This window comes from Astyanax mexicanus, chromosome 5, assembly GCF_023375975.1.
Source record: "Astyanax mexicanus isolate ESR-SI-001 chromosome 5, AstMex3_surface, whole genome shotgun sequence".
Taxonomy (NCBI): Eukaryota; Metazoa; Chordata; class Actinopteri; order Characiformes; family Acestrorhamphidae; genus Astyanax; species Astyanax mexicanus.
Genome location: NC_064412.1, coordinates 29713277 through 29741157, shown reverse-complemented (window position 1 = coordinate 29741157; position 27881 = coordinate 29713277). Strand labels below are relative to the sequence as shown.

Here is a 27881-nt window from a genome sequence, read left to right as displayed (position 1 = left end):
GAAAAGCTACTAGGTTGCAGTAAATTATGATTATGTGCTCTCTAGAGCAAGAAAAATGGTTAATGTGCTTTAATGAATGACCCTCAAAAAACAAATGGTGCATTTACAAAGTGTCTTCCATGCCTGCCTGCCACTTTCCAGTAGAGTAAATAGGATGCAGTGCTGTATAGTGTTCTAATACAGGTGAGAAAACATGAACAAGTTGCCAATTAGATGCTCCTTTAATAAAGAGGTGCCCTACCAGTGGACAAAATGCAATGCAGTGCTGTAAAAGGTGTCACTACATGTTTGGAAATGAGGGAAAATATCCTAGTGGAAGCCCCTTCAGTAGAGAAAATGTAATAAGCTGTCCTGTAGGTGCTGCCACTATACGATGTGCTGTATTCTGTATATCTCAAAATCTGTTAGCTGTGTGTGGGTTTAAGGCCGCTATATACGTTCACTACATAGGGCTCTGCGTTAAATAGGGATAGATAGTATCCCATATCAATTAGAAGATAAAGCTAACAAAACTATTATTCAGGACGTGAAAAAAGACTCTTGCACTTTAAAGCAGTAACTCTGCGAGGAGCAGTATAGATATAGTATATTGATGAGATGCACTCCTCCTATATCATTTTTGCTACATAATAACTCATGTATCAGCTGTCAAAAAGCTTTTACAGAGTTCTGGTTGGAGGCCCCCTATCAGAATCTTGCTTAGGGCCCCAGAGAAGTCAGAACTCTGGTGTAGCAGTAAACAGTAAAACTCTACTGTAGGGTACCCAAAATTGTTTCTCGTTTCTGAGAGCCCTTTTTATATAATTAAAATGCATATTATAATTATAAAACACATATTATATTAAATATATTATATATTTAATAATGTGAATGTTTTAAGAGAATGCCCCAGCTTATGTCACTCCTTTTTATAATTTCAGCAGACCAAATAATAACACTACTTACTGGTTTCCTGGACAACAGTAAGTAATAGGGCAAAAGGATGAATGACAGACTTGTGTGTGTATGTTAATGTGTGTGTGTGTGTGTGTGTGTGTGTGTGTGAGAGAGAGTGAGAGAGAAATGGGAGCGTGGAACTGGTCCGCCCGGTCGCCCGGCACGCCTGGGTGTCGGCCGACACCTGTTCCTCCAGGGCGGAGCAGCGACAAACAAACGCCTTCACTTTTAACACCAGTGACACTTCAGGGGCCACACACACCTTTAGAGAGCCACACAGTGTGTATGTGGGGGCATATGAAAGACAGGGAGTAGGAGCGACAGCACCAAAGCAAACCCAGGAGTGTGTGACCAAGGGGATCTGAGGCCAGCTGTGAAGCTGAGGAGAGAAACACACACGCACACAAGCTCACACACACTGAGGAGGTGACTTTCACCTCATCTAAAGCTTCAGGATGTTCAAGAAGAAAGAAACCACCAAGATGACCAAGTGAGTGTGTGTTAGTGATTCTGTTCTGCTTTTCTTCTTCTGCGCTGGTCTGACAGCTGGATTTGCTGGTAACCGGAGCTCAGGTGGAGGTTAACTCGGTCAGGTTCTGCAGCTCAGATGTTTCGTGTATCCTGTGCTCAGGCTTACTGCCACTGTCACTTCACCGAAACACTCCAGGCCTAGGATTCTAGCTAAAAGTTTTCTCTGGCTACTTCTGGTTCTATATATATATCTGTTTTTATAGGGTTGTTAATACCAACACAGCATCCAAAGTGGTCTTTTACTGTTGTAACCCATTTTTAAATGTTCTGTGAAGAACCATCTAGACCAAATGCATCTTTGATTTGAAATTGAAAATGGAACCCATTTTCGTGTTTTATATGGGAATATGGGAATATATGGGAAAGATCCTATGAAAAAACATGGAACTTCTTCTACAAACAGAAAATTCCCAAAAGAACAATTGTAAAAAGTTGGTAGTTTTTTATAACTTGCTGTGTTGTTTTATAATAGTCACTTTTAGTAAATATTCTTTGGCGAAATTGTAAGAAAACTAAACTTCCAAGAACACCTGATTGTATAAGTAGTGTAATTCGCTGTAATTCATCTGTAAGTGTTAAAAAGTGTTATTTAGTTCTTCTTTTGTAAGGACAATGTCTTTTATAAAGCAGTGACAAGCTAAAGAACCATTTAAATGATTGTGAAATTATTCTTTGACTTGGAAAAAAGTGGAAAACGAGTTCATAGTCACTTTAGAACAATTCATAGTAGATACTGAATAATTTATAATACAGTCTTTATTTATAGTATTCACTGAATCATGAATAGTAGATACTTTGTCATTTGTAGTGGATGTTTAATATTTTTAGTGGATAACAAACAATGCATTATGGTTACTGAATAATTCAAAATACTTGTGGTGGATACTTTTTATCAAAGTCATTAGATACATAACAATTTATAGTAGCAAATAAACATTCATAGTAGGTACTGAATAATTTCTAGTATATATTGTTGATTTCCTATGAAAATGACTGACCCTGACTGTGTCAAAATTGCTTTAATTTTTCATAAACTCTTTTTACATTGACTTCTATTGAAGACAGAAAGATGCTGTTTTAGAGATACATGTTCTTCATTGGACAGTGACAATATGGAGTAATTCATAAATAATTTATATTATATATGGAGTAATTGATAGTTACACTGAATCATTTGTAGTGCATATGGAATCATTCATAGTATATACTGAATCATTTATAGTACATTCAGTAGATACTGAATAATGCATAGTACCAACTAAAAGAATTGTGGATATAAACCATTCATCGGAGAGGAATACTAAATAATTTACAGTAGATCAATTTAGAGTAGGTATTGAAATTTTTTTTTTTTTAATTACTGTGATGTATATCTTTGTTCGTTGAAGTTCTGATATGTGAAAGTACATAAGCGAAAGTAATTACACTGTGTGAAACCTCAGCTGACCAAGCGTGTAAGATCTTATTTCTCATTTGATTCACTGTGTTTGGCCCTCAGCCAGCAATCGTGAGTCATGACCCGCAAAGTACGGAACGGTCTCATCCTCTCGAACCCTGACAGAGTGGCCGTGTTCCTGTGTTGTGGGTCTGAGCTGACTGTGCTGTGTAAACACAAAAAGCCAAAAAGGTTCCACCCTGTAGGTAGAAGAGTGCAATCACACAGACACAGAGACGAATAATGCTGGGGAAACAGCGAGAGGGAGACGGACAGGTGCAGATTAACTCTTTAGATGCAAAAGCCTGTATGTGGATTTACAAGCTGTATAGTGGTTAGTAAATTAAGGAATTCTATGTGGTTGCTATGGATATGCTGTGGATATTGTAATAAATGGCATCTTTGGAAAGAGCTGTATATTTTTAGAGCAATTATCCACATTACAGTAGAAAACTGCATACATACATAAGTAGCACACTAACTACATAAACTGGACTTTTACTTTTAAATATAACTTTTAAATATTTTTGTTTGTTTTCTTATGCACCAGTTTCTCAACAGGTTTTCATAGTTCTCAGACGGTCCGCATTCTTTCTGCAAACTAAATTGCAACACAGAAACTGAGCAAGAATGTGGATCATCTAGGAGTCATTGGGGCTGGTTGGAAAACTATTGGCCTAGGAAATTATTCCATAATTGGTTCTTAAATGAACTGTTTTTGTACATTTTATTTTGTTCAAATGGTTCTGTAATACTAAAAAGGGGTTCTAAGAACTGGTATTTTGTAAAATGCTATAAGCAGGAAAAGAAACATTCACACATTTAAATGGATCTTTGAGTTGACATGATTCTCTATAGAACCAGCAACTTAATTAGAACCCTTGTTCTATTTTCTAATAGACGAATTGTTTAAAAATTTAATATTTTGTAGAAAGACTACAAGATCATTATTTAAATGTAATAATTAAATTATTAAACAAATCAAATAGTTCATTTTCATTTAAATTTAAAATAAATTAATTGAAATGTGATAGCTGGTGCCTTTTTTATCCTCAGAAGAACTACACTAACCAAAATAACTAAATAATAACAGTGCATAACATATTGTGAATGCTCTAAATCAATGATTGTGTATACACTTACATACAATGATTTCTCTAAAGTAAAGTATCACATGATAATATTTACATGATATCATTCATTATTACAGAACAATACAATTGCAGTGTAGAGAGCTGAAATGGGAGGCTCCCTGTCAGGACCGTTCCACTCGTTCCTCCGCTGGGTGTTGGCCCGTCTGTTAGTCATGCTAATGCAAAAGTGGCATTTCTGGAAGTTTCTAGTCTTGAAAGGCATTCCTCAGTCTAAATGACCCCTTACCCCTCATACTTTGAGTTTTACTGTGCTATAAAGCAGGACTTGATTAAGCCCCATATTGGCGGAGACATAAGGGAGCGTTGCCCTAGTTGTTATAAAAAAGCATCAGTAAAGTGCCTTTTAGAGTGGTAAAAAAGAGACAAAGTGTCCTATTGGCTGTCCTTCTTGTTGGAAAAAAGTAATATTGTGCCTGTAGGAGTGCCCTCTTGTGATCAATATTTTTTTTAGAATGACACTTAATAAGCCTACAAACAGTCCACCACTGCTGCCCAGAATCAGATCTTACAATTATATCTTGTTCTGCAGAACAGGGGAAATTAAAAATCTCCTGACATGAATGGATTCTGTTACATCTACTATTATGTTGACCATGAAGGTCAGTGGAGACTTGGAAAGAGTGAGTAACCTCAAAATAATAGCATGACTTTGTATGTTGGTGTGGGCTCTGGCTGTGAGGGCTGTGATTGTGGATTAGCTGGATTTCACAAACTTCCCCAGGAAGTGACAATGGCAACTACACATATTACATTTAGGCCTGGAAGAATCAATACAGTTGGGAATTCCACAGATTCCACAGATTTTTGGTGTGAAATGATTCATTGTAAATCAATTCATAAACTCAGTAAATTGATTCCATGAGTAATGAGTTGTATATGTAATGTTAATGAAATGCTGGTAAAACAGTGCCAGGTGTGAACAAAGTAAATGTCATTTGGATATATGTGTAGCTTTCCCATACACAGCTCTGGAAAAAAATAAGAGACCACTTCAGTTTCTGAATCAGTTTCTCTAATTTAGCTATTTATAGGTTTATGTTTAAGTAAAATGAACATTGTTGTTTTATTCTATAAACTACAGACAACATTTCTCCCAAATTCCAAATAAAAATATTGTCATTTAGAGCATTTATTTGCAGAAAATGAGAAATGGCTAAAATAACAAAAAAGATGCAGAGCTTTCAGACCTCAAATAATGCAAAGAAAACAAGTTCATATTTATAAAGTTTTATGACTTCAGAAATCAACATTTGGTGGAATAACCCTGGTTTTTAATCCCAGTTTTCATACATCTTGGCATGTTCTCCTCCACCAGTTTTGTACACTGTTTTGGATAACTTTATGCCACTCCTGGTGCAAAAAAAACAATCAGTTCAGCTTGGTTTAATGGCTGTGGTCTCTTTTTTCCAGAGCTGTATGTGCTTTGCATAAATTAACATTTTAGACCAAAACCTAAGAACCTGAAATTAGGGTGAATTAAGAGTGATGTTAGATCCATTTCTGTAATACTGTTTCACAAAAAAAAAAAAAAATCACTTTACACAAGAAAATAAACCAGTCCCATTGACTTTATTTGAACTCCCAATCCCCCGCAAAATCCACCCTATCTTGCAACAAAGATAACTCTCAAGTATTTAACACTATCTCTAACAGTTATATCAAGATGCTTTTGGGAAACTGGGGCCACATGGTTTATACTAATCCACTCTGAATGTTGTTCAGCAGAAACAATTGACGGACAGAGAATATAATCTCTAATTTCTTTTTAGGAATGGTGTTTTTAACTCCTTAAACCCCCTTTAACGATCGCTCATAACTTCAGCGCTTATACAGTAGTTTAATGTAGATGTAATTCATATTATATAGTAGTAATAATAAGTATGAATAATGAGCCTAAAGTTGAGAAAGTTAAGAGGGCCTAGTTCTTTTCAAAGCATTATTAAGGTAGATTCTTTATTTAAAGGAACTGGGTAAATGTCCAGCCTGGGAAACAACCCTTAAAAAAAGGCAAAAAGACTAACTTAATCAAATGCAATGCCCCAAAGCTTTAAAAGCAAAAAAACATCATCTTAAATGCTGTTTTATGACGATATACCTTATTTTTTCTAATAATGTTTAATTACCTTCATTTGCTTTGTGTCTAAGTATCATTTTCTCTGAATACAAAAGAACGTATTGACCCACGCCCAAGCCTTGCTCACATAGTTTATGGATAATTATTCCTGTTGTCTGTTTAGTTGCGCAACATCAACAAATGAATATAATGTAGATGAATGCACTAATGGAGTGAGTCAACACAACGTCAATGCAACTATTGTTCAGGTATAATTGAGGAGTAAAGCTCTTAGAATCACAGTTATGTTTGCTGGAAGATTGGGAGTCAAACAGCACTAGAAAGAATAACTCTCAGATTGAGATTTATGGGGATTCTGGTGCTAGCATAGCATAATTTTACTTGCAGTGTGCTGTGGTGGATGTCCTAGAGATGTCTGAACTCCTTAAAGGCTGGAGAAACATCTCTTCAGAAATTTCTTCAGGAGATCTGGGGTTTAGCCTTGAACTTTGGTAAGAGCTGCTGAGCATAAGGCAGCTTAGCATTAGCTGTTAGCATTTTTAGCCTTGTTTGTATGGCACAAAAGGAACAATTCTCCAACCACAATGACGTCATGAAAGGGATGGGTATCACAGAACCTCTTTTTTATTTTTTGCTTCCTCAGGATCTGGCTTTGGTTTCTGGTGTTGTTAGAGGTTTGGCTCAAGGCAAGGGTGTAGAACAGATCTGACAAGGCTAACTCAGACTTGTGTCAGTCACTACACTGTAATTTCAAGCTAAATTTACTTTAATAATTTGAGAAAACAGGTTGTTGCACAATAATTCAAATAAAATAAAATCTGATTTGTAGTCACATCACACAAGTTCAGGTGTAAAGGAGTTCATGACCCCATTTAGCATGCAGAAAGAACACAATATATACAACATAAAATACAAATAGAACATATAATCCTAACATAGGCTATACACTTGAACTTACACTATGAACATACAGTATTGCACTGTAGAAAAATAGAAAAGTAATAGAATAAAAATAGAAAAGTTGCCAATGCCAATAGTTGATTCTTATGTTCATTTAACTCAAAGTAGTTGAGTTGTTTTATGCATGGGAATATTCTGTTTAACATAAAACAGATTTATTTCAAAGTTCAAAATAATTAAGGGTTTACGATGTACTACTAGCCTGTTGTTTGTTGTTTGGAGAACTGAGAGCTGATATAGGGTTTAAATGACCATATAGATGTTTCAGCAAGAAAACGTGTTGTTCTTGCAAACGAAATAAGGGGTTAAGTAAGGCAAAGACTGCCTCTTGCTTTTATCTGAAAAGAGATACTACCCGATAAATCTAACTGCAGGTTTATTTTTATAAGCACATGCCAAGATGAGGAGATTTCCACACTCTATAAATACTTCGTAAAAAATGAAAACCAGGCTTTGTTCTTTGGTGAAGAAACGGTCAAGGATGCAGATCATCTAGATTTACAGATTCTGAAACTGAGAGAGAGAGATAGACAGGAGATGAGTAATGACAGATTCATTGAATTCTAGGACAGAGACATCAATCTGTTGACAATGCGTTCCCACCCAACATGCACATTCAAGCTTGGCATGTCAGTAACAATGCTGAGGCCAAACCTGTTGGAGGCCCTAGTTCAGATCTACCTGTCACAGACCAGTTTTTACATAGATTAGCACTGATAAAGTGCTTAATCTACATCTTAATGCTACAGTCAGTCAAGCATTTTTCACTTGGTTGCTCTACCCTAAATTAAATAAGAGGTTAAGTAAGGCAAAAAGTGCTTCTTACTTTTTTTTTTTTTAAATAATGATTTTAAAAAGCCATTTATCTACATATTTCATATACAGTCATACATGCCTTTTTGGCTTGCTTGTTGTAACATTAATATTTTTTGTTTAGTACTTTCGGTATAGCATTTAGCAATTAACTATTTTACAACTCTAAGCTTTAATATTCACTTGTGGTCTGAAATGAAAAGAAAAAAAGTAAAAGTGGATAATATGACTAACAAGCATTTTAAATTAATTAGGAAACATATCACTGTAGCGCAAAAATGTTGTATTTGGCAGCTTTACAGAAGAAGAAATTATTTTTTTTTTACTTTTGTTACAGTAAAAAGCTGAATTAATGTGAAAATATATATTATATTACAAATTACAAATCCTGCTGTTATAAATGTGCCACACTAATTAATGTTAAAATGTAAAAATAGTACCCTAAAATTCCAAGTGATTTCATAAGCACAGCATATAAAGTATAGTATTGTGTGGTTTGAGAACACACCCGTTCAGCCAATCATGACTTTTTAAGGCTTTAGTTAGTTGGATCAGCTGGAGAACACTGTAATAGCCAACATTCTTATATGGGGCTCATATGGGTGGGCGTGGGCTCTGTGTGGAGTTTTTTCATGTGTTACCTGGGATAGCTACTAATTTATAGACAAACTTACTCTCACATTAACCCCTCCTGGTCCCATCACTGATCCTGATGTAAACCATCATGCTCATCCATTTGCGGGGCCAACATGGACAAAGAAATGAAGGATCTTAAAATGATCTTTTGTACCATAAAATGCATATTTGGTGAATATTTTTGAAGATACAGTGATACTATGTAAATTTCAGCAGTGTGACCATTATCATGTTAAAAGTGGAAGACCTTTGCTGTTTGTAGAAAAAGTACCAGAGAAAGGGCAATGTCATTCCTAAGGCAACAAGCAGGATCTTAACCCCTAAAATACAGGCTACGGCCTACAAATGTTCCTAAACTCCTAATTGAACATAATGTTAATGCCAGACATAGTGTAAACAGTGTTTAATGTAAATCATATGTAACATAGTATACATAGTAACCTGTTTAAATTTGTCTTTGACTCTGTATCCAGTGAACATGCTAATAGGAAGGTTATGGGTTTACTGTGGATCTTGTACATATAGCTAATGTGCATTTAACTGACCATAAACTTTCTCCATCATCCCTACAGGACCCAGGCAAGTGACCTGGCCCTGTTGATCGCACGCATGCAAAAGCATGCTGACACAGTGGAAAAAGACGTGCTGAGAGCTGAGGAGCTGCTGGTCATTGTAAGGAATTCATTATTTTCTGTCAGTATCACTTCTCTATTCCTAACTCACTATTTATTTATCTAAAATAGTCTATTAAACAAAATACAATGAGTGTGCTGCTATGCATGCAATGTTATGCATGCACTTTTGCTAAAAAAAATAATAACTGGGCGTTTTGTCAGAAAGACCTAAATTGATCAAATAAATGTGTGGATTTCATTTAAAGTTTGTCTATAGGGGCACAGAATCCATCTAAAATATACAGGATTATTCAAAAGTCACCTATCTTTTAGTTAATGTCTTGAACATGGCCGTCATATTAAAAGTTGTCATATTTTGTTTCTGATTCACCCTGTATAATTAGAGTTTTGTAGCAAAAAAAATAAACCTCAAAATACCAACAATCAACTTAAAAATGTATCTCCCTCAGAACTTAAAATCGTCTCTTCATTCATCTCATAGCCTATCAGAGCACAAAATATAGACTAGGGGAGGGTCTTATATTATTCATGCACTTACTGTATGCTCAAATGACTAGGCTTTTTGTAAAATAGAACTAGATTAATGACAAAATATATGTATTTATTTAATTTTAAATTCTCTGAGAGCACCTGATTTATATTAAAATAATCGGTCTAATATGTTTTATTATATATTATCTGTAGAATAATTTGTAGAATTTGTAACACGTACAGTACCAAAAGTCCAACCTAGAAAATATGTGTATTGTTATGTATTCAGCTACATTAAGCTGTTTGCACACATTAAATGAATTATGACAGAAGCTCCTCCTTTTTCCAATTTAAGGTCCTATCAATTCTCTTTCCACACCCAACTACCACACTCTCACCTTCCTTTAACTCAGCCCTACTGCTTAGTCCTATTGATTAGCTCCACCTTTTTTATTATAATTATAATAATGAACATACTGCAAACATATTCAGGCTTTAAAAAACATAGTGCACCAAATCAAATCTTGTTTTTCTGTATTAACTTACTCTCCACTGAACCTTCATTTACAAAGTAAAATTAAAAATGTGCTCTCTCTCTTTCTCTCATCTCTTTCAGGATGCAGAAAATGAGAAGAAGAAACAGCCCCTCCAGCACCAGAAGGAAGCCGCCAGCTGCTTGTCTGAAGCTGAGGGGCTCCTGAAGGATCTCTTCCTGGATTTGGACAAGGCCAGGAAAATGAGTCACCCTCAGGCTGGAGAGATCGAGAATGAGTAAGTGATGTCAATTTGGCCTACAGCATACAGCAGGGGTTCTCACTGGGTCTCAACCCAGGACCCACATTTTCTTATGGTTATTAAGTCACGACCCACTTTTTATAGAATACAAACCAAAATAGCCTTAAAAAAACATAGAAACATACACATGCATGCAAAGGGAATTTAAGAGCACTTTTTTAAGAAACTGAGAATTAACATGAAAACTATCATGTATAAAAGTTACAACAATAAAATTAATGATCAAAAACACAAAATTAGATATCTCTGCATTTAGAGTACATTAGTAAGAATCTCTCTCTGTCTCTTTTTTCCAAAATAAAAGACGAGTACAAAATTAGATGAGCATAATTTATTGTTAATTTTATATATATTTTTTAAATGTATTTATTTTTTACAAGCTGTTCACGACCCACTTTTGGGTCCCGACCCACCTGTTGAGAATCCCTGGCCTAAAGTATCTGACTGAGAGCAGAATGCACACAGCAGACTGTGAAACTGGGATTTGTAGTTCTTTGTTATTAGCCTAGACTGCAGTTCAGGTAGGATGGGTCCTCAGTAGGACTGTTCTATGAAGACGTATTCTCAGTAGCCAGATGGTTACAGTCTAACAAGGCTGGCTGATGATGCCACCTATGAACATCCCATGGTGACATTGTGGCATGCTATTGATGTGCTTTTTAATTTATTATCATTTTGTTATATTAAAATGATAAAAAAAACTTTGGTTTCAACCATTTTTTTTTTTTTGCCAGTATATTTTTGTTTTGATTTGTGCTTAATGTCAGCTGCTTGCATTTCTTGGTTGTATACAATGGGTCCTTCAGTTCACAATGCCAAAATCCAATTATATACTAAATTAAAGTAATCTATTTTCACCCATGCTGTATCATAGCTATTTCATATAATTTGTAATAAAACATTTTCTTTTCAAATAATGGCAAAATAAACCATTATACAGCACAAAATACAAAATGCCGTAAGGTGAAGAGAGGGAAGAGAACTCAGAGAACTTTTTGGGCTGGAGTTCTGGTGGCTTCTGTTTGTAGTAGTAAGTCTCTTCTCAGATGAGTGGAGTCAGGAAGGAAAGACAAAAATTAAAGGAGGAGATGGGGTGGTTGAGGGGTGCCATGACTAGACGTAGGGTGCATAAACTATGTAGATGGTATTTATAGGTTGCTAAATTTTCTTTGGGATCAATAAAGTATCTATCTATTTTTATTTAGAGACAAGAGGCATGTTCCTCCATCCAAACTTTAGTGTGTTAACCCAACTCCAACACCTTTTTAGACTGAAATAAAAAGGGATTTTAATGTGCATTTAATGTGATTCCTGTGTAAATAAACATAATATAGCAAAAATAATCAGTGGCCAGGCATTTAATCTCTATAGAAAACAATGCTGCCATATTCCTGCCTGATTTTGTAATTTCTGTGTGCCAGTGTGACCCGTCTCCACGATCGCTGGCTGAAGGACTGCTCGTTTTACCGTGAGGTCTACGAGCCCATGAATGAAGTGGGCCTGCAGCCGCGTATCAACTGGGCTCAGGTGTTCCTCCAGAAACAGGTAATCAAGTGTGAACTGTACTCTCCAGTCTCAGCTAGGAGACCCACAGATTAGTATCTTAGCAGGCTTACCAAATGTTTGTGTGTTCTGTGTGTTATCTTGCAGAAAGATGCCAACTCTGAGGCTTACGGGCCCACCATGGCTGACCTGGAGAAACAGATTGCAGCCCATAATATCCTACACAAAGAGATTGAGGCCTACAACACAATGCTCAGTCCAGGAACCACCAGCTCTAAGGTCAGCATTGAGACCACCATTATTATTAAACTTTGTTGATATTAACCCTGTAAATGGGTGCCTGGAAATACTGTGATACAAAATACTGATATAGAAAATATTGATATTCTTATTGCAGGAGGAATACGCTGCCGTTAAGAAGCAGTACAGCAATCTCTTGGTAAGAAACTGATTTAAAAAAATAAAAAACTTTGTAAATAAGTCACATCCTCTACATCACACCTCATAACATAAAAATAAGAACAATACATGCAGCACAATTTTTGTTCTGTTAATTAAATATATTTATGTTTGTTTACAGTACAGAATTTAATTAGGTTCACATGAATTAACATTTCAGACATAGCAGTAAATTGTATAAAACTAAGTTTTATGCTTTCAAATCTCCATTTATTATAAAATGATATATATAATAGAGCCCCCCCCCCTCTCTCTCTCTCTCTTTATATATATATATATATATATATATATATATATATATATATATATATATATATATATATATATATATATATATATATATATATATATATGCGCATCTTTTTTGGTATTAATTTTGAGAGAAATGTTGTCTGTAGTTTATAGAATAAAACAACAATGTAATATATATAAACATTACATGCAAGCTTGAGCCATTCCTGCTCAAATTAAACATTTGCTTTTTTTAACAATTTGCAGAGTTTAACAGATTAGAGAAATAAAAAAAAAATTTTCCTTGTTTTGCAATATGTTGAATAAACTAATCAACAGTAAATATACTTCATACTGTGCAGAAGTCTGTCTCAGTAGAGGATGTGACCAATTTACGCAACACATGTAATTTACCTTAACTGTATTTTTTTATGTATAAAACCAATAAAACACAAGCTGTACTGACCTGCTGTTTTATAAATGGCCTGTTTTGTTGCAGGATAACTCAAAGTGGAGGCGTCACTACCTGAACAGCCTGTATGACTACATGCAGGGCTGCACCAAAGAAGTGTCGTATCTCGGTGATGAGCAGGCCAAGATCCTCCAACAGGACTGGAGTGACCGCATGGTGGACCCACCTGACGTCCGCCGGCGCTACGAGGTGAGAGGGCTGGTTTAGCACGCTACACACTGCAGCTCATCATTCCCATAACCACAGAATTTACATGAGTTTCACACTAATCCCTGAATTAGAACTCTGCAGATGATTGGTTATAAAGATTGCTCTGTGGATTTGTGTTGCAGAACTTTAAGAACAACAGTCTTCTGTCTCATGAGAGCGAGGTCAACAAACTGCAGGACGATGGAGAGCGCCTGATAGAGCTCAAACACCCCGCCACCAACGCCATACAGGTCAGACACACTGCTCCGTCCTTAATATTCATTTGTTTTCAGTATGTTCGTTTTTTGCTTAGTTTTGGAACATTTGGATGTATTGTTTGGGTATGTTTATTTTCTTAATTGTGTTTTGTTTTAGTATGTTTAGTTTTGTGCTTGTTTCTTGTTTTAGTATTAAGTTGTTTGTTTGTTTTTTGTCTTTTGTTTTTATATGTTTGATTTTTTTTGTTTGACTGACTTGACTTTTGTTTGTTATGGGTATTTTTTTTCTTCAATATTTTGTTTATTTATTTTAACACCAATTCAAATTCATGTTCTAATAATGAAACTGGACCATCTGTTCCATTTCTTTTGTTTATAATTTTAATATATTTTAACAGTAATTTTATTTGAATGTTTATCTTTCTAAGCTGTGGTGATGTTGTTTCGTGCTGCAGGCCCAGAGAGACACGCTGAGGGGCGAGTGGGAGAAATTCCTGAACCTCTGCATCTGCCAGGAGAACCACTTGGACAATGTGGAGGAGTACAAAAAGGTAAAAGGATACGGGAGGAGTCCGCTCTGTGAGTCAGCTGAGAGTCCCGCGGCCAAGCTGAAACTCAGCCAGGCCTCAGCAGGTGAAACGCGGTCACGCTACCAGGTCACACTGAAAAACCTGTAAAGGCCACAAGGTCACATAACCACTCTTTATGACAGCCATGATCAGATTTCTTATCCAGTATTTCTAATCCAGTATTAGCATAATGCAGACATTTAGACCATTACTCGGGAATATACACGAAAAAAAATATATAGAGAAAATATATTTAGTCTGTATTTAAATAAGACTGATTTTTTTTAATGTATGTGAATTAAATGTGGATTAAGTGTGAAGAACCAATTTTAGCCTAAAGTACCTCTACATTACTCATAAAGGCTAATTTTTCTTTTAAATATTGTTTCTGTCCAATGAAATATATGTATCTCCAAAATAGTAACTTTAGAGGAGAAGGGGAAAAACATCTTAACATTCAATGGAGGTCAATGAAAAATGTTTAAATTCATGAAATATTCAGGTTTTAGATTACTGATTTAATTTTATTTTGTATTACTATTTTTACAACAATTTTGCCTATACATAAAAAATAACTTTTTTAATGATTTAATTATTTTATTTAATGTTACATTCTTAATAAAAAATAAAAAATAATGTGTTATATGCAATATCTTGAGAAGATTTAGACGTCCTTACTGAAATTATACATTTTGTTGATTTTATTATACCGTACTTTGATTTTATAAAACCTGTTTTTATTTTAATCCGTTTTTTAATAACGTTTTTTTAACAGGAGAAGAAAAATCCTTCTTAACAATCAATGGAAGTTAATGTAAAAATATGTGTAAAAATTCCTATTGGTCCATTCATAATACATTTAATGAAATTTTGACACAATGAGATAAACCTCTGCTGTGGTCAAATTATGTAGTAAATAAAAAATGTAAAATATAAAATACAAAAATGTTATTCTTGGGACAGTAATCAAAAGTGGCCTCCTGTTCTGCTCCTGGAGAACTACCTTTTTCAGACATTTGATCACCCGACTAAACTACTTGCTACCTTTAGAAGTTCTTGATTGGCTTAATGTATTTTATTTTTATTTGGGTTGAAAACATACAGATGGTAGTTCTCCAGAAGAAGGCTTGGAGATCACTGTTCTATGACACCCTTGGTAACAGTTTTGTAAACAGGGTGCGAGATAAAATGACTTGTGTGTATAGTGTAACACACACTCCACAAACTGAATAAATTTGTTATAGACTAAACACTCATGATAATAATACATCCTTTGTTTACACACTAACCCTCTATGAAACCTGGTAAAAATCTGTGGCCTAACCGTTGACCTATTTAACCTTGTTCCTCTGCTTGTTTAAACAGTATCAGCTGGATGCTGAGATGCTCTCTGAATCCTTATCTGGCTTCAGCTCCTCACTGGACCCTAAAGCTCTTGCCAACAAGACCAACACAGAGATCCAGCTGCAGCTAGAGGTACAATACTAAAATATTCTGGAGCTTTTCTTACTGTACTTACTGGGTGAATTTCAGACAGTTTTTATATCAATTGCTTTGTTAATTTATTTAAACTCTCTCTCTCTCTCTCTCAGGCGGATGAGCGGCCTATTCAGCGCAGTGAGCAGCTCTTAGCTGATCTGAGGAAACGCAGCACCACCATCGCTCCCCTCAAACTCCGCCGCACTGCTCCTACTAGACCCACCACTGTAGATGCACTGTGTGACTGGAACACACCCAAGGTAACCCACCTTCTCGGAACATGGCCACCAATCTTATCTGTGTAAGGCCTCTATGGCTGCAGGTTTGCAATAAGGCAATCAAGCAAAAACTGTAAAAAAAAAAAAGGCAATTTTTCAAGCAAAAAATTTTACTAACCCATTAACTATTTTCTCATTTTCACAATTTGTAATTGTGTTTTTGGTTAAAGAAAAATCTCTACATTTTATTTAAAAAATATGATTTCTGTTTACTGTTACAAATGTAGCACACAGGAAGTAATGTACAGTAAGATGGGTCTGGCCATGCAAACACTGATGTTATGACCAACTTGTAAACCAACCTGTATGGCACCAAAGCAAGAAAAATAATACAGGCTGTGTCTAAAACATAGAAAATGCTGCCTATTTATTTTATTGGTACAAAATGCTAACAGCTAATGACAGCATTCGTACGGTGGCCGAGAAAGCCCAACGCAGTGCAAATTGAAAAGCGCTGCAAAAGCACAAAACACATCCATCAAAATTACAACACAGGCGCAGCAAATAGAAAAACGCGCTGCAAAAAGAAAAACGCGCTGCAAATAGAACCACAACACAACGGAAGTGAGTCACAACGGAATTTTCCCGGGGGACCTTAAAAGATGCTGTACCAGCTGTATACAAAGGACAATAAGTGGCAAACAAGCTTCTGAAAAGTAAGTAATGTTTATTACCTCTGATTACCACGGTTGTGTGCATATTATTAAAAGTTCTGCTTCACAAAACGCCTTGTTTGCCACGTATTGTCCTTTGTACACATAGTGAAGTCCGAGACGTTACTGAAGACGCAGCTTAGCTGGTACAGTATCTTTTAAGGTCCCCCGGGAAAATTCCGTTGTGTTGTGACTCACTTCCGTTGTGTTGTGGTTCTGTTTGCAGCGCGTTTTTCTATTTGCTGCGCCTGTGTTGTAATTTTGATGGATGTGTTTTGTGCTTTTGCAGCGCTTTTCAATTTGCACTGCGTTGGGCTTTCTCAGCCACCGTACATTCGTGACTCAAATCATTAGTTAGCTGTTTATACTGTGGCAACGTTAGGATGTATGGTTCCTTTTTGATTCAAATACAAATACGTCATACTTATCAATAATGCCATGCGTAATATTACGTGATGTGCGTAAAAATGTGTGCCGTCCGTAAAAATGCATGCCGTGCGTAACAGTGTGCGCAGTGCGTAAAACATTTTTTCGTACGTAACAACGCGGGCCGTGCGTAAAAACGCGAGCCGTGCGTTACCGTGTGCTGTGTGTAAACGCATATTCTGTTCTTAATTACCTGCGCTGTGCGTAAAAGCGTGTGCCGTGCGTAAAAACGCGTGCCGTGCGTAAAAGCGCGAAAAACGTGTGTCGTGCGTAAACGAATATTCTGTTATAAATTACTTGGGCTGTACGTAAAAGCACGTGCCATGCGTGAATTGCTGCAGAAAATGCTCAGACTGAAAACCCAAAAGCTATAAAAAAAAAAACATGGAGAAAGCCGGAGCTGCCGTTTCGCCCACTGTCCCTCGTTTGCTGCAGGTTATTAGTAACTCGGACGAAGTTGCCAGTTTCGCAGATTTCCCGCCAATTTAGGCTTGTTTAAAACTACAGTAGCGGGTTAAAATACCCTTAGAAACACAACACTTTAAAATAGTGTACATGAGAAACTACAAAAAAATTAACTACAAAGTGTACACTTCTGAAGTGTGGCCTTAAACATACTTTGGGCTAAATATTTGTGCTGGCAGCATTTGTGCTGTTTCCAGCAGTTGAAGAGAGAACATATCCTTCCAGCAATGAGACACAGGGTGCAATAAACGTGAGTTTGTGCACCATGGTTACTTAGAGATACCACGTCAGAAATTACCTGCTTCGTGGTTTGTAATTAGTGCTTGCCCAATACTCAAAGTCAGAACCGGCTGGGGGCAACATACTAGACCTTGCATTACCTCATAAATCCAGAAGGGGGAAGCATTGTGACAAACATTCAGCTGGACATTCCATAACCAGGGACTTCACTGCTATTTCATACTGGCTGCACCACAGCAACACTAATATGACTGAATTGCATTGATCCATTGGGCTATATGTAAACACCTTGTAAACACAATATGCACCCGGAACTCCAAGCCAAAAGCTGCTATCCTGTGTGTCTTAAGTGTAAAACTGTCTATGATGTTGTTTTCAGGCCTCTGTGTCTCGAGGGGAGAGATTCACCCTGAAGTCCAACACCAACCCTGCTAGCTGGGAGGTGCTGTCCAGTGATGGGGCGACCAAGAGTTTCCCTGGAGTGTGCTTCTTTATTCCTCCACCTGATCCTGAGGCCATCGGCAAAGTGGATCTGTAAGGCTTACAAATGCATCTGGGCTGATGTAGTGATGTAATAAGGATAGTTCTGGTCCCATGCCCTGCTTACTGTGGCATGTGAACTGGTGGGAAGGTATTAGATTGGTACTACCTTGCTAAAAAAAAAAAAAAAGTTCAAGATCAGCCGGTCACCCAGAAAAAAACATGTAATATGCTGGTAGGCTAGCTCGTTAACTAGCCCCTGACCAGCATAGAGTATATTTTTCTGGATGACCAGCTGGTCAGCTTGAACTGGATGTTTTTTTTTTTTTATGTGTAACTTGAATTTAGCCTTTAGTGTTAAAAAAACACAAACTTTAATAAAGACAATTTGAAAAGAATGTATGATGTGAATAATCCTTTAGATATATACAGCTCTGGAAAAAAATTAAAAGAGCGCTTTAGTTTCTGAATCAGTTTCTCTGATTTTGCTATTTATAGGTACATGTTTGAGTAAAATGCATTGTTGTTTTATTCTATAAAGTACGGACAACATTTCTCCCAAATTCCAAATAAAAATATTGTCATTTAGAGCATACAAACTTGCCAGGGTTGCATCATGGCTGTTATAACTAATTTAACTCTGTGAGTTACATTTACTTTTAAAAGTAAAGGTGCTACAAAGGATTGTTGAAGTGATGCCATAGAAGAACCGAAATCTATAAGCATGAAGAACTTTTCAGAGGCTTAAAGAAGTCTAATAAACTTTATTCACAAATCTAAAGGCTCTTTTACAAAAATGTGAATCTTTTTTGGCAATATAAAGTGACCCAGAATGGTACACCAGATAACCAAGTAGCCATCAAGTAGAACCCTGTGGAACATTTCAATTTACAATAGTTTCTGCATTAATAGCACAAATAGCTGAGTAATTAACCTTGGGTTCAAGAGAATTCTTTGTAGACACTTTAGTTCACTACACAACCTCACACTCCTAGTCATAATACAGTGACCAGAAACTCTTTATCAGTAATTTGCAGTTTGCAAAAGTAGACAAGGGGCAAATGGACACTGTAGCTCTAATTTAAATGTGAGCATGGGTGGTACAAGTTCTGCTCTACGGCATGGCTCAATAAACCTTTTGTAGCACTTTAAGGTTGTATGTCAGAAAGCAGCAGTCTTTGACTCTGGTGTGTGTGTTTGTTTGTGTGTGTACAGTCTAGGTAAAGAGCTGGAGGAGCTGAAGAAAAGGCGTGCAGCGCTGAGAGCTTCATTAAAAACTCAAGCCCCTGAGGCTTCACGAGTACAGAAAGCAGGTGAATAACACACCCACATTTAGGCATTCTGGACCATCTGTAAATGGCTGTGTTTTGGCAAGAACTTGGTGATATGACATGTCTTATGATACAGTCTTATACAGTCTTTTGATTCAACACATCGCAAAATGTTGCAATGTTGTAAGCAAAGCTATATATTGCGATTGTCTTGAAACAATTTTGGACTTTTTTAATGCAATTATAACCACACTGTACAACACTGCTATCTAGAGCTTAGGTTTTCAACACAAGACAAAAAGAATTATTGTCTGGCAACAATCTTTACATATTAACTAATAATTAAAAATCTATACTGTGTATTTAAAAAATTGATACAGTTTTGCAAAACAAAATTTTGCAATACTTAAATATAACAATATTTTCTTACACCTCTATTGCAAGTCCCTACAGATCTGCACACTTCAGACATTTCTTAATGTTACCAACCTCCTACTCTGTGCTTGTTCTTCAGCTCCAGTGGCTAAAGTTCCCGAAAACCCCAAAACAGCAGAACTGGCTTCACGTCTGGATCAGTTGGATAAGGACCTGGCTTTAGCAGAACAGGACATTCTGAACCGCATGAGAACTCCACTGGACCGCACTGATCCTGCTAAAGATCTTGCTAATCGCAAGAAGGAACAAGAGGTAAAAATTATGGGAGTAGCCCTCGGTAATTGGGACTGATGGGAACACCCATTTTTACACTTTTTTTTCCAAAGTTTGGTAAATGCTATGGTGAGGACTTCAATTGCCTGTGAAAGTAATCAATACATTACTCAGTTACAAATACACGTCACCATAATCCCTTAATTTCTATTTTTCCCCACAGAAAGCTGCTGCAGCTCTGCGGCAGTTGGAGCAGCAGAAGGCAGCTGCACAGAAAGATCTGGAACCACTGATGTCTCAGGACTCTAACGGCCCAACGTTATCAGCTCTGCCTCAAAAACTCAACCAGGCCAAAAACAAGCAAGACAGCCTCGCTGCCCTCAATGACCTCTACACCAAGAAGTAAGAAATCACTAACAAAAATGATCTGTGATGTTGTTTTACATTAAAGGATAAAAACAGATGGGCTTTGAGTGGTCTAGCCAAATAAGGTGCTGTCACTATGATCAGAAGTTTTCTGGTTTGAACCCTGCATTATGCTGCTTCCCATCAGCAGCCAGAGTCTGAGAGAGCATGATTGGCCTTGCTCTCTCTGGGTGGGTTGATGGCATTTACTTCACACATCACTCCTAGAGGTATCTGCTAAACTATCAGGGAGTTACATCTTTTTTTGAGCATGTTGGCAGCCTAGCGATGCTGCATCAAAAAAAAGAGAAGGAGGAGGCATGTGCTAGTCTTCATCTTACTAATATTAAGAGCATTGCTAGTGGTGAGATGAGCTCACATGAATGGGCATTAGGTAATTGTGCTACCAAATAAAGGTAGTAATTGGGTAGAAATGTGGTAAATTAGATATAAATAACAGGATTAGGTTAGCAATATTGTTGTTATTCATCATAATGATGTTTGTTGTTACAGGGCTAATGCATCCATCAACCTGGAAAACCAAATAAAGAAAGTGGATGGAATCGTTTCTGACTTTGAGAAGCAGCTGAGTAAAGATGGAGCTATTGCAGATGCTCCCAATGCCATACAGAACCGCATACAGGACCTGCAGGTAAGTAGGATTAGGCGGTACATTCAGGATATAGCTAATCTTGAAGTCTTTATGAACTTCATTGTTTATGGAGTCATTGTTGTTGACTTTTCCCATCTTAACCCTCAACCAGACCCTTAAGAAAGATGTAAATGCTGCTCAGCCTGAGATGCAGAAGCTAAGCAAGGACCTGGAGACCACAGAGAAGCTGTGCAGCTCTCTTCAGCAGGGATATCAGGAGTATTGCCCAGATATTCGCAGACAGGAAGCTCAGGTTAAAAGCCTGCAGAGCCGCTATGCTAACGTCAACAACCAGCTGACTGCCAGGTATGTCAGATTGAAAAAGCATGTACACAAGCATCCTTTGACAAATGTTAAAATATCATTATCAGTAAGCATCATTTAAACAAAACATACATGATGGTCATGAACTGTTCTTCACATTCTAGGGAGAGTCTTCTGCAAGAGGCTGCCAACAAAAATCAAGACTTCCAGAATGCTAGCAAGTCCCTGAGTTCCTTCTTAGATAACCTGCCCAACAACAAGATCAGTCCCAAGGATAACTTGTCACAAATCAACGCAAAGCAGGTTTCTCAGGAGGTCAGTGGATTTACGTTCACCACCTGCATGTGGGCCCTTCATGAGTGAATTATGGGAAATTGGGACATAAGGTCAAACAGCATAGTATAGCTATACTAGGTTACTTTTAAACAGTTTTTTTGCAGAGCCCTAGATATGGAACCACAAATTCCAAATTAAGATATTTAGTATTACAGAAAATAGTCTTTTTTTTGGCAATTTTTTCAAATAATTAGAAAAAATGTCCCAATAAAACTTAGTTCATCCTATCTATTGCATACTCTCCTAAAATAACACAAGGTTCTTTTACTTTTTTACTCTACAGAGGGTGGTTGAGGACATTCGGAGGAAAGGTGATGATGTGGACAGGGTGGTGGACTTCTCCCAGGACTTGCAGGATCTTCTCAATGTAAGTTATGTTTGTAGTAAAATAAGAAAAAGTCTTTTTTTTATACATAATCAATCAACTGACCTAACTTACCTCTAACCTATGTTATGTTTCCTGTCAGGATTATGAGCTTAACTCTGATAAGTACAAGGCTACTGTCAAAAACCCTGATGCAACCGATGCTTATAAGAAACCTACCTCGACCATGGCAGGCTCTGTGGCAAACCAGGTAAAATAAACAAAAATCCAAGCGTTATAAACAACACAGCAAATCACTGTTCTAAATCAAACTGTCTGAATACAACTGCTATTTTACTTCTCTTATTCACTTTCTTCTGTAGGAAAAGGCTCTGGTAAACCGCTACACAAACACAGCAGCTGCAAATGACCAACTACTCAACCAAATGGACTTAGCGAAAAATGTTCTTGCTCAGGTACAATATTCTACATTATTTAATATGTATATTCCATCTTATATAATCTTATATAAACTGGGCAGCATTGGGGCTCTGAGTGGACCAGCAGTCTAAGGCACTGTATGATTTGTGGATTGCCAGTTTAAATCCCAGATCATGCTGCTTGCCATCAGCAGCTGGAGTCCAAGAGAGCACAATTGGCTTTGCTCTCTTTCCACATCACTCCCATGTATATGAGATTGGCAATAAAATCAGAAACAAATTATTAAAAATGTTGGGCAGTACTAAGTTTGCCTGTTAAAGGTAGTAAATACCACACTCAATATGACAATATGGTGTTTCTTTGCTTTCCTTTCAACAGAATGAGGAGAAGGTAGCTGTTGTGCAACAACAGCAGCAGCAGCTGCAACAACAGCAACAAAAAAACTTAGTAGAGGTTGATGGTCTACAGAAACAGCTTAGTGACGAAGCTGCCAGACGTGCCCAGGCTGAATCTGAGATCAGGACATACAAGGACAGACTGCTCTCCCTCAAGAGCAGAAAAGGTATTGAGCGCTTGGAAGAGAAGGAAGTTCTGCAGTACTACCGCGACCCAAAAATCGAGGCCGATCTAGAGGAGTTCAGGAAAACACTCCACGAAGAGGCCTTGAAACGCACCAGAACCCAAAGTGAGATTGAAGTGCTCACTAGAAGAATCGCTAATCTGGAAACCGACCTTAAAAACACCAAGCCAAAACTGGTGACCAGGGAGGTGACCAAATATGAGAGAGATCCTCAGTTGGATGTGGAGGCTTCAAAAATAAGGAACGAGATAAGCAGACTGCTGAATGAGGTCAAACTTAGAGATACTGAAGAAGGGCAACTAAAAACCGAGGTGACCATCTTAGAGCAAAAGAGACCTACCATCAGAGAAAAGGTAGTACAGAAGGAAGTCATTAAAGTAGAGAAGGATCCTGAGATGCTGAAGACAGTCAGGTCATTTAAGATGGAAATTGAAGATGAAAGTGAGAGGTCCAGGTCTCTTAACAATGACATTGTGCAAACAAGCACCCAGATCAGATCCCTTGAGAGACTCATCCCTACTTTACAGCCCAAGGTTGTGACCAAGGAGGTGAAGACAGTTGAAACAGATCCTTTGCTTGTCAGTGAATCCACAATGCTTCGGTCAAACATAGAGGAAGAAAGACACCAGAATAATGTTCTCATTCGGGAACTGAGTGAACTTCAGTCACGATACGTCCAACTTGATCAAATGAAACCAAAGGTGGACGTCAAGGAGATTGTTAATGAGCTCTACAGGGTTTCCCCAGAGACTGAAAAGGAGATGGGACGACTGAGAAATGAACTGCAGGATGTCACAAGGCAGTATTCTAACATTGAAAGACAAATCACTGTAGTCAAAATTGATTTGGAGGCTGTCCAAGCTCAGAAGCCCAGGGTTGAGTACAAAGATGTGGTTCAAGAGTTGGTAAAAGAAGAACGCAGTCCTGAAAACGTAAAAGAGATCCAGAAGCTTACAGAACAAATCTATGGCCTGCAGAGAACTTACAATGCCTCCCAAGATGAACTGAATCACCTAAGAAGAGAGCGGGATGACCTGAGGGAAGAGAAGTCAAAGGTTGAGACAAAAGTGGTCACTAAGGATATTGTCAAATATGTCAGTGATCCACTTTTGGAGAAAGAGGCAGACCGCCTAAGGAAGGAGGTTCGTGAAGAAGCACAGACACGTCGAACGATTGAGGAATTGGTATTCGATCTTCAGAATAAATACATACAGCTGGAGAGACAAAGACCAGAGGAAAAGTTGGTAGTTCAAGAGGTGGTGCGCTTAGAGAAAGACCCGAGGCAGCTAATGGAGCTTGACAGGCTGGGAAGAAATCTGGACGAGGAGGTCAATAATCGCAGGAAGGCAGACCAGGAGGTTCAGCGACTGAGAGCCCTAATAGAGGATAAGGAGAGAACCATTAGAGAAAGTGAGGAAAGCCATAAAAGAATACAGGTTGAGACTGAGCTGTCACAAATCAAATCTCGCATCAATGAGCTGGAGAATGCACCGCCACCAGTTCAGGAGTACATTGTGACAGAGGAAGTTCTCAAGGTTGAGAGAGACCCAAAACTGGAAAAACTGACCAGTGGTCTCAGGGCAGACTTTGACGGAGAGTGCAACGATGTCATGCGGTTGGAAAGGGACATTAGAAATGTGAAACTGCAGCTAGAAATCCTGCAAAAGGAGAAGTCTTATGAAAGAACAGTCTACAAAGAAGTCGTCAGAGTAGAGAAAGACCAGACAGTTGAGGCTGAACGCGCTCACCTAAGAGACCAAGTCATCCAGCAGAGAAATGCCAGACTGGACTTGGAGGATGAACTCCGTCGGCTTACTGACAAGCTACAGAGACTGCAGAGCAGAAAAACAGCTACTTCTCAAGAGGAGGCCAACCTTGTACTCCACAGGGACTCCCTTCTTAAGGAAAAACAGAACCTCCAACAAGAACTGAGAACTATGGAGACAGAACAGAAAGACATCACCTTTTCATTCCAGCAGCAGTCCAGGCTAATGAGTGAAAAAAGTCAAATGAACAGACAAAAGAGTATCAAGATGGAGTCAGATGTCCAGCGTCTGGAAAGAGACATCCTGGATGAGAAGGACAGGATCCACAAACGAGAGAACACCATCATGGAGCTCCAAAATAGCCTGAAAAAGGAGGAAAGTGCCTTAGAAACTCGAACACAGGAGAAAAACGTCTCCACCAGAATCACCATCCTCGATCCTGAGACCGGTAAAGACATGTCACCGTATGATGCTTACATTCAAGGGCTAATTGATCGCTCCCAGTACATACATTTGCAAGAGCTCGAGTGTGACTGGGAAGAGATGACATCAAAGGGACCTGATGGGGAAACAACCATCTTGCAAGATCGCAAGAGTGGCAAGCAATACTCTATCAAGAATGCCCTTAAAGAAGGCAAGATAACTCAGAAGGAACTTCAGCAATACAAAGATGGCAAGATTCCTATCTCAGAGTTTGCTCTCCTTGTCGCTGGAGAAAGGAATAAACAGCCAGCCATCACGGCATCTACCAGTCAGAAAATTTCCAGCCAGAAACCCTCATACACTAACAGCATCCCTACTTCCCTTGACTCACAGCTTCCTATTTGTGGGGTCTTCGATAAAGACACCAATACATGCCTTTCTGTACGAATGGCCATGGTCCGTAAGATGATTGACACCACCACTGCCCAAAGGTTGTTGGAAGCACAGGCAGCCACAGGTGGTATTGTCGACGTCAACAACAAGGACCGATATTCTGTCCATAAAGCAGCAGATCGTGGTCTGATTGAATCCAGCCAGCTGCAGAGGTTGCTAAATGCTCAGAAGGCCTTCAGTGGGGTTGAGGATCCAGTAACCAGAGAACGCCTCTCGATTGGAGAAGCCGTTCAGAAGGGGTGGATGCCCAAAGACACGGCTATGCGCTACATGGAGGCCCAGTACCTGACCGGAGGACTGGTCGACCCCAACCAAGCAGGCAGAGTGAACATCGTAGATGCGGTTAAAGCCAAAATGATCGACAGCACGATGATGAGAGAGCTTCAGGAAGAGGCACAGTACTCCAAGGAGCTGACGGATCCAGTTACAAAGCAGAAGATTAACTACAAGCAAGCACTGGCACTCTGCAAGCCTGACCCACAGTCAGGCCTTCCAATGCTCTTGGCCTCCTCCAAGGATACTGGCTACATCCCTTCATATTACAGCCACAGATCATCACCCTACAGCGGCTACTCCTAGACATGTTTACAGCCAGGACAAGATACCAGCTAGATATACCAGCTCAGTGGAAACAATGAATGTTAATCATCTTGATCTATTCAGTGCTCAGATTATTATACATCTCAGGAAAATGTTGCCGATTCACAGCACAATTTTAATATGCATGAGCTATACATTTATTAAAGAGTAACAGATTATAGGGGCCAATTAGCATTATGTAAATAGTGCTACCTAATATGCACTGGCTTTTCTTTTTTTGTGGATGAATATCCTTCATTTAAAGGCATTTACTGCTGCTGATGAACATGTTTACTTAAATGCTACGACAAAAGAAAAACAACCATTTAACATTTATCTAATATAAAAAGAATATTCATCTAAAGAGAGCAATGTTTATGAAGATATCATTATCCTTTAAAGTTTTATTTTACTTGGGATGATGGGTTTTTTGAGCCTTTTATTTACTTTAAATGTTGATAATTATTTAATTCTTTCTTTTAAGGAGTCTGTTCTGTATGAGAAAGGAATTGTTAAATAAAGTGTTACATAATAAAATGTCTCCCGTCATGCTTTAGTGTACTGTATATTGATTCTTTATAAGCCATAAGAAAGTTCATATGCTTGATCAGTATAACATTATGACCACCCCATTGGTTCTACACCCATTATCATTTTTTTTTAGCTTTTTATTGGTCAGGACCACCACAGTGCAGCTAATATTTAAAAGGTGGGTCATGCTCAGAACTGCAGGATATGAGTGGGTCAGACACAGCAGTGTTGCTGGAGTTTTTAAACACTTATGTCACTGGTCTACTAAGATAATCCACCAACAGTGTCTTGTGTATACAGTGATTAAAAGCTTTTTAGCTAAGGGGCTAAACATGTACATTATATTCCATTTACATATACCAAGTAGAGTATAACAGTCCTTGTTTACTAATAACAATTCTTCAATGTGAATACTACATAAACTATACTTCCAAATGTTTATGGGTACTCCTACCAAATGCATTCACCTACTTAGAGTTACACTGAATGCTAAAACTGATGTGCAAATGCACACACACAGCTTGTCTTGTCCCTGTAGAGAAGTAGTGCCAATAGAACAGGACTTTCTGGTCTAGAGGGGGTATAAATGCCTCTGTATTGAGCTGCAGAGCAGTGGAACTGTTTTCTGGAATGAAGGTGCATCATACAATATATGTGGAAGGAGCTAGGAAGTTGGGGATGTTTTAGTTGCTCAATGCTATCAAATAATCACAGCAATGCTCAAAAATCTTGTAAGTAGAAAGCCTTTCTTAGACAGTAGACATAGCTACTCCAACAAAAGCAGGATAAACTTACTTTATAAAATAATAATGACTACAGAAGAAACAAATAATGATCAGGTTTCCCAATATTTTTCTTACATATAGTGTATATCTGTGTGAAGCACAAAATGTATAATCTGTCTGCATCATCACACCTACCTAATATTAACTGTAGTAATGCATCAATAATTAGTACAGTCACTGCTTGTGAAATACACTTATGATCACCCATTAATTACATTGGTGAATATAAGCAGCAAGTGAACAGTGTGTTCTTGATATATTGGAAGCAGGAAAATTGAGTAAGCTTAAGACACTTTAAAATGAACCAGATGTAACAGCTAGACAACATAGTCAGAACATCT

At 37.8% G+C, this 27881-nt stretch overlaps 1 protein-coding gene across 1 annotated transcript; it reads left to right on the top strand.

The window, feature by feature from the left end:
• Positions 1-1178: 1178 nt before the first annotated feature.
• On the top strand, positions 1179-26761 carry evpla (envoplakin a). Its single transcript, XM_007252137.4, has 22 exons — positions 1179-1426; positions 9112-9211; positions 10262-10416; positions 11862-11985; positions 12091-12222; positions 12341-12382; positions 13133-13294; positions 13438-13545; positions 13968-14063; positions 15447-15557; positions 15674-15820; positions 18002-18156; positions 19318-19415; positions 19888-20060; positions 20245-20423; positions 20940-21078; positions 21191-21384; positions 21507-21657; positions 21962-22045; positions 22146-22253; positions 22366-22458; positions 22802-26761. The coding sequence occupies exons 1-22, from the start codon at positions 1392-1394 to the stop codon at positions 26222-26224; spliced, it is 6009 nt and encodes a 2002-aa protein (XP_007252199.3). The 5' UTR covers positions 1179-1391; the 3' UTR covers positions 26225-26761.
• The last annotated feature ends 1120 nt before the right edge of the window (positions 26762-27881 follow it).